The 18,744-nt window shown below is 40.0% G+C and overlaps 1 protein-coding gene across 1 annotated transcript in view; it reads right to left on the reverse strand.

Moving 5' to 3' along the window:
* cntn6 (contactin 6) overlaps positions 1-18,744 on the reverse strand; it is a 143,261-nt gene that overhangs the window by 17,214 nt on the left and 107,303 nt on the right. Inside the window, exons 13-20 of the mRNA XM_087840515.1 lie at positions 16,138-16,265; positions 15,404-15,576; positions 13,188-13,305; positions 10,346-10,504; positions 8,679-8,828; positions 7,981-8,051; positions 7,328-7,562; positions 5,300-5,415 (exon numbers count right to left, since the gene is read on the reverse strand). Coding sequence (XP_087696641.1) covers positions 5,300-5,415; positions 7,328-7,562; positions 7,981-8,051; positions 8,679-8,828; positions 10,346-10,504; positions 13,188-13,305; positions 15,404-15,576; positions 16,138-16,265 — 1,150 coding nt within the window. The remainder of the gene's footprint in view (positions 1-5,299; positions 5,416-7,327; positions 7,563-7,980; positions 8,052-8,678; positions 8,829-10,345; positions 10,505-13,187; positions 13,306-15,403; positions 15,577-16,137; positions 16,266-18,744) is intronic.

Raw genomic sequence — 18,744 nt, forward strand, 5'->3', positions numbered from 1 at the left:
GGCATTTAACATCTAGAGCTGTAATTTGGACTTGTGCACTCAGACGGAGAAGGCGTGACCAAGTGCTCCTGCTATTTCGGTTCATGCGGCTGAAGCAGGGCTGGACAAAAGTTTGGGTGGAATGGAAGACAAATTGAAGGGTGTGATGATGACTCATTACCCTCTCAGTCAGTCACATTTCTGCTCTCGTACCTTTCAAACTGCTGTTCCAATCAGAAAGGCATAGGAAGAAAATGTCGCTTGGGACTGACCTCAAGTGCAAAATGGTGTTGTGTAGAAGTGCAGTTAGGTAAGAAGTGATTGTTCTGAATTTTTGGCATACAAATTTAGAGGTACATTTCCTCGTCTTATTTCTTCATCTTATAAGTATTTCTTTAAAGGGGCACATAGAAACCACTCTTCTTTAGCAACAAGACTGCCGTGAAGTGTAGTTGTCATCCTCTAAGCAGACATATAAGATGGCACTTCATTGAAATCAAAGACACTGCTAACATAAGTAGTATTTGTCACCTAACATACATGGAGGGCTCTTTATGTGTGACAGACTGACAGCTGCTTGTTCCGCTTCAAGACTTGGCCATAAAAACACTAGTTTTTAGTTCACTTCTACTGGGGTTTCTCCTTATTAACCCGACTCTTTAGTTCCCCATCAGTACAAACCTTTGATAAAATAACTCTGAGGAAAGTGCTGCATTTTGGCACCGTGTACGAACAGGATAATATGAATGTGCAAAGCTCTCCAGCTTCACTCCCCCTCTTCCATCTTTGGCTGTAAAGAGGAACTTGCTGTGGGAGGAACGGGTATCCTCTTCTGGGAGATTAAAGAGCAACTACAGATGGAGGTTATTTCTGGAATTCCTCCAGAGGACAACAGGTAAAAAGTTTTTAGGCCAATCCAACTATTTTCTGGGACTCTGGAAAAGTTGATGCTTCTCTTAGTGTCACTATGGTACTTGCAATAAAGACACTTTCTTTAAAGCCTGTGAATAAAAGACTACCATCATTTAGTTACTGCCTGATTTTCAAAGAGCAATGATGTGACTTTTCTTTATATGTACCCAACTCAAAATTTATATTCACAGTGCGTAGTTAAGGAAGTGCATAATTGCCCTGGAGTTTATAATAATATAGAAGTAAAGGAGCTCTGATGCTACCCAGCAGGTGTAGGATTCACATAGTGTCTACACATTATAAAACCAGCACATTAGCAGAGAACAAGCTACAGCTTGCATTCAGTCTCTTGGGACACGTAACAGTGACATGTAATGGAAAAAATTTGACTTGAAGTGTAAAAAATACTGAAAAAACACAGATGAAAGGCCTCGTGTGTAGCAACACAGCTAGACTCAGCCACACTTTGGATGATGCTTTCAAAGCCCGGAGAGGCGGTTACTGTAATAACACCGCAGACAGGGAGGCTGAAGACACACAAACCGAGCAGATCTCTGTCTGTGCACCTGCACTGCTGATTTAAAGAAAGTGGCTCTAATTTTTGTTAGATAAACATTTTCTTAAGTTCACATAATGACTTGTATGTGATCAGCTAACAAATAGTTGTTATCATTTTGCACATCCCCTCACCTCTTCACACCTTATTCTTGTCGTTTTACCCACTTTACTTACTGGTTTAACCACACCACCACCAAACGTGTTCACACCAGACGGCAGACGCAAATACTCACTAACATGTAACAGTAGTCCAGCATGCAATGGAATGAATTACATGTTGGTGGTAAAGAACAAAACACAGCTAATAAAGGGTGAATCTAGTTAACACACAACAGCTAATTTATTAGCTCCACCTAGCTAAACATAATGCAATCTATACTATCTAATGTAAATGTTACAATGTCTAGTTTTTGTCTAGTAAAAAAATATTTCAGAGACCTTTTGATATAGTTTTGGCTGCTCACCTACTTCAGATGGCACAGTTTTTACACTGGTTGCCCTTCCTGGCACAAACCCTACCATTTATCTTGCGCTGGTGACCCCCTGTGTCTGGGTTTGTGTCACCTCCTGTTGTCAAACTGGGTAATTTTCTCATATAAGGCAAAGGTATTAACATATATACCATGGGGTCACAAGACTTCTTGATAAAAATGTGCTAAACCCTAAAAAATGTATTCATAGGTGTTTCTCATATTTAGTCTAGCCTCACTGATTTAAACAGGATGGTTAACAGAATTTAAACAGAAGTATCTTTTAGTTGTAACATAACTGATTTAAGCAGCACCATAAACTTTAAACAGATTACACGAAGCCCCTCACTGAATTATAAGAGCACCTGAATATTATGACCTTTATCCAGGGGTAATTTCTAGCAACTACAACTGTTGTTTTAGACCACATTAGCTTTAGCACAGTGCTCCTAATACACTGGCAACTGAGTGTGAGTGATAATAATGTGTCAAGTCCAAAAAGATTGCAATGGCAATGTGTGTAAGTGTTGTTGCCCTGAGCATTGAAAGGACGTGGGCGACCATGGTCTGACCAGCACCAACCAGTAACTAAGCAATGGGATGTATCAGTATAATAACAGTAATGCCACTATGACATTAATAGGCCCCTGGTGCAATCCCACTTTAATTCCCAGTAACCTGAAATAAGCAGAACAACCCACTGCCACTCCAAAGCCATAATAATTTAAACCATAAATTTTCCTCCGGAACGCTGTTGTAGCACAGCCAAAATTAGACTCCAGAGGGGTTTGTACCCAAATGTACAGAGTTTAGGTAAGCACTTGAAAACAAAAGAAACTTTATCGCCCACATGAAGTCAAACCCTAGAAATGCTGGTGGGAAAAGTGCATGTAGTTTTCAGTCAAATGATTGCACATATTTTTCCACCATCATGTTTTTTTCTCAGTCTAATCAGAAGATTTCTGACCTGACCTGTTACTTCAACCAATCCATGAGTTCCAACTGAGCAGATTTCATTTGTAACCTTTTATATAGTTCTGAAAGTAAATAACAACACAAACAGAAAATAATTCTGTTCCTTAAAGGAAATTCCACTGTGTGATGATCCAAAGTATAAGAAGCTGTATTTACTGTATATTCTGCAAGCACTAAAGAAAAACAGCACCGACGGGTGTGGTGCTGTAGCATCCCTAAACCGTATGCTTGCTGGAGTTGTGCCAAGCCTTTAAAATTCAAATGATCCTCTAAAACAGCTTTTGAGAGGCAATTTAAGCTCTAAATTAGATTAATTAGAATATATGTCACAAAATCCCAGTAGACCTCTTAAGGAATGGTTTGTCATTGCAAGACTTAAATATAAATATCTACCCACAGGCTGCTGTTCAGTTTTTCAGATCAAGCTGGCCAAGCCAGCTGACAAAAGCAATGCCAAAAAATGTAGATTTTACAGATAGTTTAAGATTGTTCTTTTTTATTTTCCTCCAGCTTGCATTCTGGCTTAGGATGGAGCTTCTGTCCGAAGTAGAGGAATTTGAGTATTTTGGTATTATTGGTATCACGGGTAAAGTATCGTCTTGATGCATTCTCAATCATCCAGGAAAGTAAATCTCCAAAAAGTTGATTCTGTTCATCTGGACGTAGCAATCTTATAAACAGTACATTTGCATAATGACTGAAACCAGCCCACTGAAGGAACAATGGGCCGGGAGGTCAGTTCCTTAATCTTAATTATGCAAATTCTCATGACCATTGATCAACAACCACTGACCAAAACCCACTGATCAAAGACCACTGATCGATGGCCATGAGTACCATTCACAGAGAGTTGGGGAATGGCTGCAATCACAGCATTGTAAGATGGTGACAGATGTATCCTTAGTCCCCCTCCTCGATTCAGAGATGGTCTTTCCCTTTTCACGTAAATGGCCTCCTTGACTCCGCGCTCAAACTAGCGTTCCTCCCTGTCCAGGGTGTGTACATCCTCATCCTTGAAAGAGTGTCCACTGGCCTGTAGGTGTGAATAGACTGCAGAGTCCTGGCCTGACGAGGTAGCTCATCCACTTCGCCAGAGGTTGTTTGGTTTCCCCGATGTATAAATCCTGCCAATCCTCCCGCACTTAACAGCGTACACTATGTTACTCTGTTTGTGTCGGGGGACCCGATCTTTGGTGTGGACCAGTTTTTTGGTGCAGTGTGTTTTGGGGTTTAAAAGCCTGTTTATAAGACTGGGGAAACCTGCAGTCAGCTGAGACTGAAGAAGTCACCTGGATGAGTGACAAAACGTTTCTCCCACAAAACACTACGTCCAGATGAACAGAATCAACTTCTTGGACACAGAAGTAGTTTGTGAAAGCAATGCTGATCCAAGATCCTACCCTCACCTATGGCTAGGTACTCTGGGTAGTGACTGAAAGAAGGAGAGTGGTTACGAGGGATGGAAATGAGCTCTGATTAGGATGCCTTATAGGTGCCTCCTAAGCGAGGTGGTTTGGGCATCTCCTACTGGGAGGACGCTCGAGGGCAAAACCAGGACATGCTACAGAGATTACATATGTCAGCTCATTTGCAATTGCCTCAGTGTCCGTCCAAAAGGAGGCTGGGTATCTCTGCTAAGACTGCTTACCCCGCTGCCTGGACCAAGGTAAACGGTAGAAAATGGATGGATGGTGTTTTTTCTGTTGTCTGTGTGTTTTTTTTTTTGATTATATAATTTGCACATGATCAATAAAACCAGCAGGATTATATAAATTTTATAACTGAGCAGTAAATTTGTACTTGCATAGGCTTCAAATTATAATAAGTTGAATATTTTAAAACATTTCTACTCTTAGGAAGCTGAATATTTCATTGGATTTTCCCATGTTAAACATGAATATTCTAAGCTGAGTTAAATACCTCTGTCTTGTTTCCAAACACGGAAACCTCTGTCTTATGACAATGTGTGTAGCAAACATTGGCAGCGACCTCAAAGCTTCTCTGCAGAGGTTAGGCCACCTGGGTATACACTGCCATGTAAAATATCTGGGGTTTCAGAGACAGTGTTATTTTTATCTAGGTTTACCACAGCGAAATCCCAGGAGAGTGTTTGTTGTACGGGATAGTGATGTATGATGTTCACACATTCTCTTATTTATTTTCTCTCCCTTTTTTCTTAATAGCAGCTCTGAGACAGCCTTGGGTGCAGAGTTCTCTTAGAGACTGTAACAGCTGTCAACAGACCTCTGTGACTCCAGCACACGCAGTGTTTTAATGCCAGAATATTTCGACAGCGTCACCATTGGTGGTTATATTCAGATGAGATCAGGTTATTGTGCTGTCAGCCATCTGGGATTCATTTTGTGTCTTTGTTTGAATGTTTCACTTTTTTTTTGTTTTCCTACCTCATATGCAACGATCTTCTCACTGATGGACCTCGGAGGAACTGGTTCCCAGAACACCTCGATCTCAGAGGCCGACACCGCACGGGCCCACGCTCTCGAAGGGGCTTCAGAGGGTTCTGTAAAGGATGGATTGTTATCAACAAAGTTCCCTCAAAGCTGCGGCACAGAAAATCTGCGTTGCGCACAAATTTTTTTTTTAACCTGAATTGAAATTAAAATAAATACGTTAACAATTCTGTTTTGCAGTGTTAGTCAGTAAGTGACTGGCTGCTCCCGTATGGGATTAGAACGATGCCACCTTATCCCATAGTCCAGCCAATGATGCGATTCACATTCGTATATACGCAGCTAATCAACGTCGTTGACAGGCTATGACAGCGTCCTTATGTGCCGACACCGGTGCTTTAGCTAGCAAAGCGGCTGATGTGGAGTGAAGCCACGTTAATGACAACGTGGACAACCATTGGAGATGTGAGCAGGACAGACGGAACAACTGACGGAAAAAGTGTGGACTTTATACCAGTTTTTAAATTGTGTTGATAGGCCACGTAAAACCAGAGTTATGATAAAAATATCTGCAATGTTTGTTTTTCTTCCTGAATACTTTCGTTGTTTATATTTACTGCGGGAAGAAACGCTAAAAACTGCATTTTATAAGGAAAACGCTTGAAAGCACTCTCCGCCTGTGAGCATAAACAAAACCAAAACCCCCACCCTTTCCTATTGGTCGAAAAATGTACCATGTCGACCAATCAAAAAATGATATGGCAACGTGGTATTTAGTTGTTAAGAAACGGGGGGAAGTTTTAGGAGTGACGGCGGTTGTTTGAGATGTGAGAGATTTGCGACGTTTAGCGCAAATCTTGTGTAGTTAGTGTGTAGTGTAGTCAATAGTTTTGTTGTGTGTGTCAGAACAATGAGGCGACTGCTGAATGTTACATGTGTTACAGGAGTGATACATCTCCTGTTGTCAGGCCTGCAGGTATCAGGCTGTTGTTCTCCTTTAAACAGAAATAAACAGAAATAATTTTTTGGAGTGGCACAAATAATTTGTGTGGCATCAAATTTGCAGAACAGCTGATTGTTCTGTAAATAGTTTGAAATGTTTATTTAAAAAAACGCCTTGGCTGCATTTTGAGGTAAACAGCTGCAAAAATCTAAAAAAAAAATAATGACCAACATTGGTCATTATATTCTGTATTTTGCAGACAGAGAGTTACAGGACTCTCTCCCAGACCACAGTCTCACACTCATAATACAAGTCAGAGCAAATAATGATAATAATAAAGTTGTGTTTTCAAAATTGGAGTTCAAGTTATTTTTACTTCCAGTAGTGTTAACCTTATACATACGCCTTATGTATGAATTCTGGTTGTGTTTACTGACCTCAAACCGATTTTATGTGATACACGGCTCTCAAAACTCTGTCAAAAAATGTTTTAGTACGACTTTGGTAAGCTATGAAACCGCACCACTTGATGGATTGTCGGAGCATTATGGCTACCATAGTCAGGAGCCTCACGGAGTAATTCGTACTGTGCTTCAGCATAATATTACCGTATTGTGTGTGTATAAGGACCCCAAAAAGTCAGCTGTTAAGAGACATGTTTACAAAGCAGATTTCCAACTCTATCAGTCACACAGTAAACACTGGAATAAGAGCAGCTGTGAAGATGAAGAATTTGATGGATTTGTGGAATGAACTGAAAAAGTGAGTGTATTGTTCTGCATTTTTTGTGTTACAACCAAACGATGTTGAGTTATTGTGAATGAGTTGAATAAAGTTTAACTTATTTGACTGTTTTCTTTCGCATAATTTGCCTTATGTATGAAAACAGACCCGTTCATCGACAGTGCGCCCTATAATGTGTGCCTTATGGTCCGAAAAATACAGTAATTGACACAAAATGCGTATTTTACATTGTTATCATACAGTTATAATCAATACACTGTTGTCGTGAAAGCCCTATTTTGCAGCTAAAAGCGAAAGGATACGTATTTATATTTGCAGGACGTGAAGACGCTCACCTTCCTCTGCAGAAAACACTCTAACAACGCGGCTGAACGGCCCCTCTCCCATATTGTTGTACACTCCCACTGTCACCTCAAACAGGGACAGGGGTGCGATGCTGTCGTTTCTGTAAATATATCTGGATGCGTCAGGTGATGCCAGCACTGTCTGGATCCAGGTGCTGCTGCCAAGTGGGCGGAAAGCTACAACGTAGCCAAAGTCCTCTCCGCTCTGCTGTTCCTCTGGAACCGGCTGAGATGGGGACAGAAAAGTTACGCCTTTGACCCAAACAACTGTGAGCAGAAATTAAATTAGGCAGCTGTAAAAGAGTAAAGCAGTAACAGTGTTTTATGTCTAACAAAGTTTTGAGCAAATCTACGGATCCAGCACCTCTCCGTGCTTTGACCCACATCCAAAAAATGTAAAGCTGTCACCTAATTCTGGATTTACACACGTGTAATTTGCGCTGGCTCTGTATCTCCTTGTTGATTTACACAACAGGGGGAGTCAGCAGGCAGCAAATCAGAAAAGCTCTGCCTTTTAATTAAAAGCCATTCCACTGAAGCCAGACTGCAGCAGATGCAGTAACCTGCCAGGATCCCATTCTCATCAAAAGAAGAATACTCTGTCACAATGAATGCCCACTCAGAAATGCCCATGATCCTCTTACCTCCCACATAATAACAAGTTCTCCTCGAGCTCCTCCGCCACCACTCACGTTAATCGGCGCAACCTTGGGAACTAAACAGACACAAAAGGAAACTTGCTCATCCCTCAGTTCTGACTGTTATGTCTGACGCAGGTGCAAGAAGTAGTTCAAATAAGAGGATCGCAGGCACTGTGTGGAGCTTCTGTTTACACAAAATGGGTTAATCACACAGGAGAGGAATTAGGTTTTTGTTGACAGTGGCATTACCACCCGTGTGTGCCGCCGTTATTAGCCGAGTGCCATATGTCAGCCCCGTGCGTGAGGCTCAACGGGAAACTTGTTCCCTTGTGATTCAACCAGCGGGATAGAATTACTCAGCTAACCAGTCAAAAAAAGACTCGCTCACGGCCGTGTCTCGTGGCATGTGCGAGTGGGAGATGCTTCTCTTGATGCAACCACTAATTAAACCCAACACATGCTCCAGAGTGCACGAGAGCTTAGTGCTGATACTTTAAAAAGCGTTTTAAAAGTGTAACTCAATTTCCACTCTTCCCGCCTGCGACTGAGTAATCAAAGTAGTGGCATGAAAACATAGAACAGATTTGAAACATCACAGGGAGCACGGACAAAAAAGTGGAACTAATCAAACAGTTAAATTACATTTTCCAAGTGGGACTGATTAATTTGTTATGAAGAGAAACAACAAATCGAGAGGGTACCTGCTGCTTTGGTTCGAATCTGTTTTGATGGCGTGCTGGGTTCTCCAACACCAACACTGTTGATTGCCACCACCCGGAATTCATAATCCACCCAGGGGTTCAACTCTTTCACTGTGGCATGCATCATCTGTCCAGGCACAGAATCAGGAACTAGGATTAAAGAATTTAGAATTGACATGTGTTTTGTGTTTTTATGTTTCATGTGTCACATTCACATTTGGTTCCCAGCAGGTATAAGTACTTCATATACCAATGAAATGCATGGAATGAAACTGTGAAGTTTTAATCAGCTCGTCAGCATCTCTACAAGCATCATAATTATTGTCGATCGCACAGGTGCATCAGCATCTTGCAATGCTATTTTAAACAGTAACACAACTAGATAACCACAATTAATAAGCTGTTGCAGGACTGAGGATTTTTAGGCTGTATTGCCAAAAGTGGCAAGAAATTCCTGTGAATACCTGATATTTATTTACTTAATGGTAAACCAGCCCTCAGTACACGTGCATTTTGCTTAGAAAAAATACATTTCAAAGTACAGTGAACAATAGCTCCCCTCCCGGTGGTTCTGAGGGGGACACAGAAGTGCAGCCTGTGTTTTATTTTTGGACAATAAAGTTACAATGGAAAGGTGGTTAATTTTGAAACCAACTACCGTAGTTTTCGGGTCATAAGCCGCTACTTTTTCCCACACTGTGAACACTGTGGCTTATACTGACGTGCGGCTAATGCATTTTTTTTTTCATGCGGCCAAAAACATTTTGCCTGGTAACAGTAGACCAATAAAATTGATAAGTAGTATATATACGGTATATATTTTTACCGGTTGTTAAGAGACGTTGTAATGTTGTTTGTGCACTGTTCCGTAAAAAAACATAAGCAACCTAATTTGTGTGTTACTGATACGTACGTATACTTAACGGTAGCCGTGTTACAGGCGCTGTTCGAGGAAAAAAAGCATTTGCAGTATGTATTTTTGTGTGTTACCATAACGTTTATGTTTCCATGTTTATGTTACCTTACGGGTTAAATTAAATGTTAAAAATCCTCACGTGTAATATTTCTGTGTAAATATCTCATATTACGAGTGAAACGCATACGGCTTAAAATCCGGTGTGGCCTGTACAAGTAAAAATTGACTTTCTTTCTAAAATTAGAGCATGCGGCTTTTAATCAGGTGCGCTCTGTAGTCCGGGATTTATGATAAACATCAGGATGTGTCACTTTTATAGATCAGCGAAAGGGCGATGCTACTTATATGCAAACGATACAAAGCTATGCTACGTATCTGCGTGGAGAAAAATACCAGGAAAATATGTAACTATAAAATTCTGTGAGTAAAAAGAATTTTATGCATTTCTACATCAAGACTTCTTGTTTATTGTGGAGCTATTCACAACTCACTAAACAGCTTCATTCACTGAAAAAGCTGCAAAGCATTTCAGCTTTCCTCTGTTACATGTCATACATGTGAAATGTGTCATAAATGGTTTATATGCACAAACTTTTAATACATTAAAAAATTGTGTTTAAATATTGTATTTTGTATTTATATCATGCATCGCCTTAATTATGTTCATTTATAATCACCATAAAGAACCTTGAATGATAAAAAAGACATTCAATAAAAATATAACTGCCTGACGGTGGTGGTGCATTTGTACCTGTCCTCACAGTCTGCCAGCCAATAGAGAAGGGGGTCCTGGCCTGCACCATGTACTTAGTAACAGGGCTGTGGTTGTCAGGTCCAGAGCCCCAAGACAGTTGCACAGCAGTGTCAGTAATGTCAGTCACAACCAGGCCCTCGGGGGGGCCAGGAGGTCCTGCAACAAGAAGAGACACCTGCATCAGCCTCACTGTACGGCAGCGGCCTAAACAAATGAGCTCACGTCGGCTTTGAGACTCCACTGCAGGTGTTATTCATAACTTAGCTAACAGGAGATATAACAGGCTGTGACACTACCATAATTAATACACCGAATATCACAGATCAGTGGGAAGGCAGGTTACACTTCTTTTATCAGAGACTGGGGTATTTTTAATGCTTTAATTGTTAAAAAAAAAAAAAAAAACAAGTACAAGAAGAAAACAGTGAGTGAGCTCATCATGAAATCTGACCTATTTAGTTTCTGGAGACATGTATGCCTCACACCAGCAAGAAAAACAACAAAAGAAAGAGAAACAGGTCGCTGAATATTTTTCTTTTAGGAGGTTTGTTTAGCTTTAATATGTAGATACATTTAAAAAATGCCTTTATTCTTTATCACTGGGTTTCACAGATTAGTTGTACAATAGGTTAAAGTAACCTTGTCTTTACATACTTATAAACTAGGACTAGATAATGTATCCATGTTAAGACTTTGCTTTTCTAAGGTCCAGAAAAAACAGAGGTAAAATTGTGCATAACATTATATGTTGTCTAGCCCGCTGTAAGTAGGTGTACCTACTTACATTATGATACGTTTTTATTTCTATGAAGATATGTTGCATGGCCGAGACCCTTGGATGAGTTTTTCAGTAAAGATTTCATTTTACAAGTTCTGTGTAGTAGAATGAGCTTATTTTGCTCAATAGGCATTTTCTGTCTGAGGGAGGTTCAGTGTTTTTTGCTAAGTGAAAGTGGAGTATAATAATAACAAAAGACAACATTAATTACCAGGGATTTGGGGAAAAGGCAGATTTTTCAGTTGGTTTCTCACTAAAATCAGGGAACGCAGCAACATGGGATTTCCTGCTAAACCCTGCAAATCTGCAAAAGTAGCGCTGTGCTCTAAATGTGACTAACTACTTCTGTAGGAAGATGATTGAGCATCAACAACACTGGTTTTGGATTATGCATATAAAAACACAATATGGAAAACCTGCATAATCTATATTGGTGGCAGACTCTTGATTCCCTGCATTGCTAATCTGAACGTCTCAGATTATCCCAGACCATTCTCTCTACGCCTAGTCTAACCTTTGCACTTATCATGTATTTCCTTTGTGTAATACGTCATGGTTGTGATGGAGTGTCTGTGAAGATATTTGCAAATTCAAATGGAACTTGAGTCTGCACACTTGGTTTAAGGTTTTGACAGATTTAAACTCACCTAAAGCTCGAGAATAAATATGAGCAACCTTGACACAGTCTGTCTCTCATCTCACAGTTCTCCCTGGCAAAGCCTATAAGGCGCATAACATATGCATAACATATGCTAACACATAATAAAAATGGAATAAAAAGAGACAAAGGAAGTGTCTGGAGCTGCGGACACTGTTATATCTCTGAAGGTTGTGTAGAAGCAAGCACACACCGGACCTCAACGTTGTTGAATAAAGCCTATTGTGCCTGGGTCACAGACATATTATGTCTCTACTTAAACTACTGGCACATCAACCAAAGAGACGGGTATGTAGGATATCTATAATCCTTGAGTTTAAACATCAAAAATGCTCTCCCCCAGAGTAACATTTATGGCATGAAATCAGTTAAAAACATACTTTATAAAATGTTTTCTTGCATGAAGACTGTTTTTCTAGATACCTTTGTAGCTTTTGTGGCAACTTTCCTTCAAGTTAACTGTGATATAAGAGGCAATGAGTTTAACTTCTTTTATTTTCTCAAAGACTTTGCAGGGTAACACGTGTCAGGAGTATCTGTTTAAAGGGACTAATTTAACTGACACATATGCTTAATTACCCATCTGTTTTTTTTAACCACTTAGCCAACATCCAACAAGTCTGTCCAAGCAAGACGGTACGGGCAATTACAATCACAAGTTGACCTAACCTCCATGTCTTTGTGTTGTTAGACGAAAGCAGAGTGCGCAGAAAAGAAAAAAAAAACACATCACTGTGCCACCAGTTAAATCCAAATTATATTCACTAATCACAGAAACATCATTGGGATGTTGAAGAACACTGTTGCTTTGCATCTTTTCATGTGTAGAAATGCCTTCTTTTGGCATATTTCCAGTAAAGCCACTGGGACAAATTTGAGTGTAACACCATCGGGGGGATGGCTTACAAAGCCCTGTCTTTATGTCTAGACGGGCTCCATTCGTTTGGCAGCATCATTCTCCTGGCTGAATTTGAACCGGCTCTCGTCTGCCAGTCAAATCGATCAGTCAACGGCACTATGAGCAACCTGAGTCTGCATTGCCTGCAACAAGCCAACCGCGCCAATACAGGCGGCCGTGTCGTATTAAAAGAACAACTTTCAGTGCTGAAAATCATCAATATTTTCCTTCTGAAATCAGAAAAAGGATCTAACAGAGTAAAGCTTGTTTACCAGCAGTGAAAATGCTGCAACACTGAAATGCTCAATGTCAAATGTAGAGGAGTTTTCTGCTTTATCGCCTGATGTAAAACTTCTGTTGGAAATTATATCAGCAAGTAATGAAATTTATGCAACAAGTCCCCCTCTTTACACTGTCGGTGATACAGCTCTTATCATCGTCTTAAGAAACACAGACATGCAGAGTACTACAAAATGACAAGCAGTGTAAGGAGGAAAAAGCATACCTCTGACAATTAAGTCTGCCGCTGCAGAAACTGTGTCGATTTCAGTGTGTACCATGCACACATACTTCCCCGAATGCTTTAGCTGAATGTTCCTCACCATCAGGTCACCCGCAAATCCCTGATGACAGAGACATATGCGGCTGAAAGTCTCGGAGAAGAAAAAAGCTCCACCAAAAGCAGCAAAGTCAAAGTGAAAAAAGAAAAGACGTATAGGAAATCCTCAGCAGCACATTCAGTTTCATTCTCAGCCATGTGCTGCAAATCCTCCACAGAAGGAGCTTGGAATAATCAACCACAAAAAAAAAAGAGGCAAAAGAAATTAATTTGGTTTTACGTTGTAAGAAAGGCTACACCAAATTGACTTGTTTTCAGAGTTTTCAGTGTTTGTTGTATTTACACTTTAACCTTACAACTCGGCTGAGTGGCTCCAAGAATAATTTTCAGAGGTGCTTTTTTCAATTTGTTGCTGCTTGTACACGCACACACACACACACACACACACACACACACACACACACTCGTTTTCTGTTTTGTTTTTTTCCAGAGAAATACAGAGACTCTTTGTTTGTTTGAATATTTTTAAAGGAAAGTCAAACATCTGTTGTCATTACGCTCACTGTGAAATGTTAGTGTTTGTGGCCCTGCTATGATCAACCTGACAAAGCATAAATCTTGCATTCACAAAGATTTTGGCTTCTTTGTGAAGGCTCAAATTGATTGATTTGCACTAAGATCTCCTCTGGGCTAGAGTCTCATCCTTATAGGCTCCCTCGTCACGACTCACAGTAATATCTGTTGGCGTCTGAATTGAATGTACACAGCTTCCACGTGGGTTTAAAATGGAGCTAGCCTACAAATACCAGTTCCCCTGGTGCCTTCATGTTCTCACAGGACCAGTTGAGTGTATACAACCTTAAGGAATAATTTGACAGGGTGAGAAATGCGCTTAATTAGCATAGAATCCAGAGAAAAGAGTGATACCTCTCACTTGTCTCAGAGACAGGCTGGGAGGCATTTAGCCTAGTTTAGCACAAACACTGTATACATAAAATACTATATGTGAATTTATTCATTGACTATAACGCTATAGGTATGAAGAGGTTAACTGAGTTCATCATACAGATTGCCTGAGCTCACTAATCGCTACATATTATTTTATTAACCCAATATAATTAGTGAGTTTTAGAAGCAAACGTATGTGTGCTACCATTTCTTCTGAACCAACTTCAATTTGCTGGCTTAAAATTTGAATGGAAGATTATCTACATATTTACATATTTAATCATGTTTGTCTAATTGTTGCGGAACAACAATTTACAGAGTTGCAGGCATGTACCTGATATAATTGAGCAGTATGATCATGAAATATATCCATTAGCTGACATTTTTATGGGTAAATAATATATTTTTTTAAAACGTTAAATGGCAACACACTGCATCGTGCAGTACTCTGTCATGTGATGGCTGTAACCTAAACGGAAGTAGCCAAGGGAGCAACAGCTAAGCTGCTGCTGTTATGATGAGTTGATGCATGTCTGTGCTGGAAAACAGGACAATAGCGTTTCCTGACTCACTGCAATAACGTGTGTCAAGATGTGGGGCCTGTGTGGGCGGTGATGGGGATATTTTGACACATGTAGGTCCTCCTAAAACCACATGTTGCCATTTTTATATTTCCATTTGTTCCATTTGGGGTTTTTTTGGGGTTTTTTTTCATGTGGAAACCTCTGAGGCTGAATAATGAAGCCAGTGAGGTGCAGGTCTATAATCTTGTCCCTGACGTCCTCGCACTGCTCTTTGGTCTTGCCCGTGATGATGATGATGATGAAACTGACTCTGTGTACAGGTGTGCTTTATCTACATAACAACTTGGGATCAGAAATATATGGGATTGACTGTGTCACGTGGGCACTCAGCCACTCTGTGGAAAACAGAATAATGACTAGCTTATTTCATTCAATGAATGCAAATCAGTTTATAGCTTTTATGGACTGTGCTTTCTCTGGATGTATGTCTGATACTCTGCCTCTCTTCATTAAAATGAGAGACTGTTCCTATCTTCAAAAGTCAGAAAACTATCAAATAATTATTCCTTCCACTGTATGTTTGAAATTGATTTGGATTTTACTGGATCCACCATGTTTGTGACAGATACAGACGTGGTGTATTTTCATCAAGCGCAAAGCAAAAAAGCTAACCATCATATGTATACATACTCCTCCAATCATCTCAAAGTGCTCCTGTCTGTTGAAGTCGATAGCTTTGCCGTTGAAAAACCACTTGAAGATGGGGCTCAGGGACGAATCACTAGACACCTCACAGGGCAACACGATGCTCTGTCCCACGCTGGCATCCAAGCTCAAGGGTGGAACTATGATCTTTGTGGGCTCTTGGGGAGAAAAACACATTGACTTGTTACTATATGCAGCACGGTGTCGCTATCAGCCAAATGAATAAGGTAATGAAGCTTATTTTGCCCAGAATCACGAGACAGATTTTGGTCTAGCAGTGTAATTAAGCGACCTTAAATAACTTCACTTAAAAAGCAAAAGCCGCCTATAACTCAGTAATGAATAATTAAAGACGCTGCAATCACAGTGTCAACTAGAAAGAAATAAAATGACTCTCTCACTCTCGTTCTCCATAATAATCATCATTTAACAACCCCAAATCTGAAAATGCTACAGGAGCTCTTTTTAAATTAAATGAAAATATTCTTCACTCACAGCTATAGACGTCAGTGGTTTGCCCCACTCTGCTACATGAACAATAACTCAGAGCTGACAAAACCTCGGATGACTTATATGTCTGTCAGAGCGGCAGGAACATAAAACGGCTATATATTTCATTATCCATTTCATGCTTGAGCTACTATTTTTTTCCCTCTAACAAAAGTTTAAACCCTCGGCTTAGAAGGTACACTAAAAAAAGAAAAAATGGAAAAGAATACCTTTTACCACCAGTGTCCCTGTGCTGCTGGAAGTACCAAAACGGTTTCTGGCCACACATGTGTACCTGCCTCCATCCGATTTGGAGATATTGGTGATGCGAAGAGTTCCATCCTCCATGATGGTCCGTCTGAGGAGAGAGACGAAACTGAAATAGCCCACTTCTTTATGACTTCTTTAGTAATTAACTGAATGAACAATGATGTCAGGAATCAAAGGGACCAGCTCTGGCTGTGATAAGATTTCATTTCTCAAACCATTTGAACTTTCTCTCTTTCATCTTTCTCCATTTAATTCTTTTTGAATGAAGGCTTTAGAATCTATTCCAAAAATCTATTTGCACGCTTCAAAAGATAACAATTATCTTAGCTGAAGCAGAACAGATTTGCTGTAGGGTCAGCACAGTATTGACAGCACAATAGCTTAAATGCACATATTAATTGGACACACAACAGGCCACCGGGGCCGGGCGGGACGGCGATAGGGCGAGGGGAGCAGCGCTGTAGAGAGGGATCTTTACCTGCACCCTTATCGCTCTACAACATGCGGCGATTATATCAACATGCTATAAGCCATTTCTGAAATGCAATAATATGGTGATATACAAGAATCTTGCCTTGAAAAAAGCATTAGGCTGGCAGTCTGATTAGAGAGCGAGACAAAAACATGACTAAAACAACAGCTGCACAGAGGAACGATGGCCTTGTTGTAAGAGCGAAACAGCTGGTGACTTACTTTTGTGAACTACATTTTCCTTTGATACAGGAGCTCTCTGTGGTCAATAAAGGTGGGGCTTCTTTTGGGGACTGTGATTGGGGTAATTATTACATTAAAAAAAAAGAAAAACATATATATTTAATATGTCATATAAAATCATATGTAGTACTGTGCAGATGCCTTAAACTGACCCCCATTTTATTTTTATTTCACCAGGAAAATGGGAACTAGATGCATGAATTATTGGCATAAGTGCAGGCATAGTACACTGAAATACAATATATAAGGCAAAAACAGAGTTTGTTCAATTCTCATAAGGCTCAAAGTCAATATTTGGTATGAGACCCTTTATTATTTCACACAAGCTAAACTCTCTTAGGCAAGACTATTCCTTAAATAGTCTTCAGGAATAGCTCTCTAGGTTTCTTGAAGAACATTCAAAGTTTTTTTAGACATCTTTTTGTCCCATTTTCTGTCCCACACTGCTTCAGTAATGTTCAGGACAGGGCTCTGGACTTTTTGTGTGTTTACTGCATTGGTGGTGTGTTTGGGATCATTGCCAATCAAAGTTTTCAAGATCAAGAAATATTCAAGGACTATTCAAGACAAGGTGTCCAACACCGCTGGCTGAAATATGGCTCCAATCCATGACAGAGCCTCCACCATGTTGTACACATGGCTGTAGGCACTCACTGTTCTCTGTCTCTCTTCTGGCTTCCTCTGTTTGAACCAACAGGGCAGGGATAGCGCAGAAGGTAGAGTGGTGCCCCCATGATCAGAAGATCGGGGTTTGAATCCACTGAACAGCTACCTTGAGGTACCCCTGAGCAAGGTACCATCCCTACACACTGCTCCCCGGGCGCTGGATTGGTGGCTGCCCATTGCTTCACTGAGTGAATGGGTTAAATGCAGAGAGGAATTTCCCCATGTGGATCAATAAAGTACATACATACATATACATACAACAATTTAAAATTTGGATTCCTCCCTCCTGTCACTGCTAATTTTGATGAACCTCAGCCTTTTCCCCAATTTCTGTTGCTTAAAAATGGCTTCTTGACAGCCACTGAGAACGTTTCTCATGAGGCTTCAGCAAACATATATAGGTGAAGGGCCAAATGCATCTCTCAGGTCCTGTGTCAGGATACTATAGATACTATTCACTTGCCACATCTTGTTCTTTCTCTTGTCCAGTTTCCCCAAATCTTTACAAGTCACAATCAGTGTTGGGAAAGTTACTTTGAAAAAGTAATTAATTACAGTTACTAGTTATTTCTTCAAAAAAGTAACTGAGTTAGTAACTGAGTTACAAGATTCTAAAAGTAATTAATTACTTGAAAAGTAACTATTTCGTTACTTTAAAAAAACATTTAACCCTCTGGGCTCCAGGGTATAATTGGCCATTTTTAACCACTTTTGATGTTTCCTCCACATTTCACCTTTAAAAACTATTTACTTTGGCTCGTTTGGTATCATCCTTTTCAGCACAACCTCACGTGTCTGAATTTACAGTTATGTTTTCATTTTGACATACTGTGTTAACACAACTGATCTAAAATCAGACAAAAACATAAAATCAGAGTAGAAAAAGTTATATTTTTTAACAATCACAAACATGTTTATTGAATCATATTTCACAACTTTAAATGCAAATATAAATGGTCAATTTTAAAATCATATGCACAAGTTTCTCAAACTACAAAGTTATTTGCAGCTATTTACCTTTTACCCTCTATTTTTATAACCATTTCAAACTATTTCTACAACAATCAGGTGTTCTGCATTCAATATGTACAAACTCGCTCTCTCTTGCTGTCACTCCTAAAACTTCCACCGCTTCCTAAACAACCAAAGGTCATGTTGCCATATCATTTTTGATTGGTCGACATGGT

This window comes from Neolamprologus brichardi, chromosome 5, assembly GCF_056152115.1.
Source record: "Neolamprologus brichardi isolate AB-2024 chromosome 5, ASM5615211v1, whole genome shotgun sequence".
NCBI classification, from domain to species: Eukaryota; Metazoa; Chordata; class Actinopteri; order Cichliformes; family Cichlidae; genus Neolamprologus; species Neolamprologus brichardi.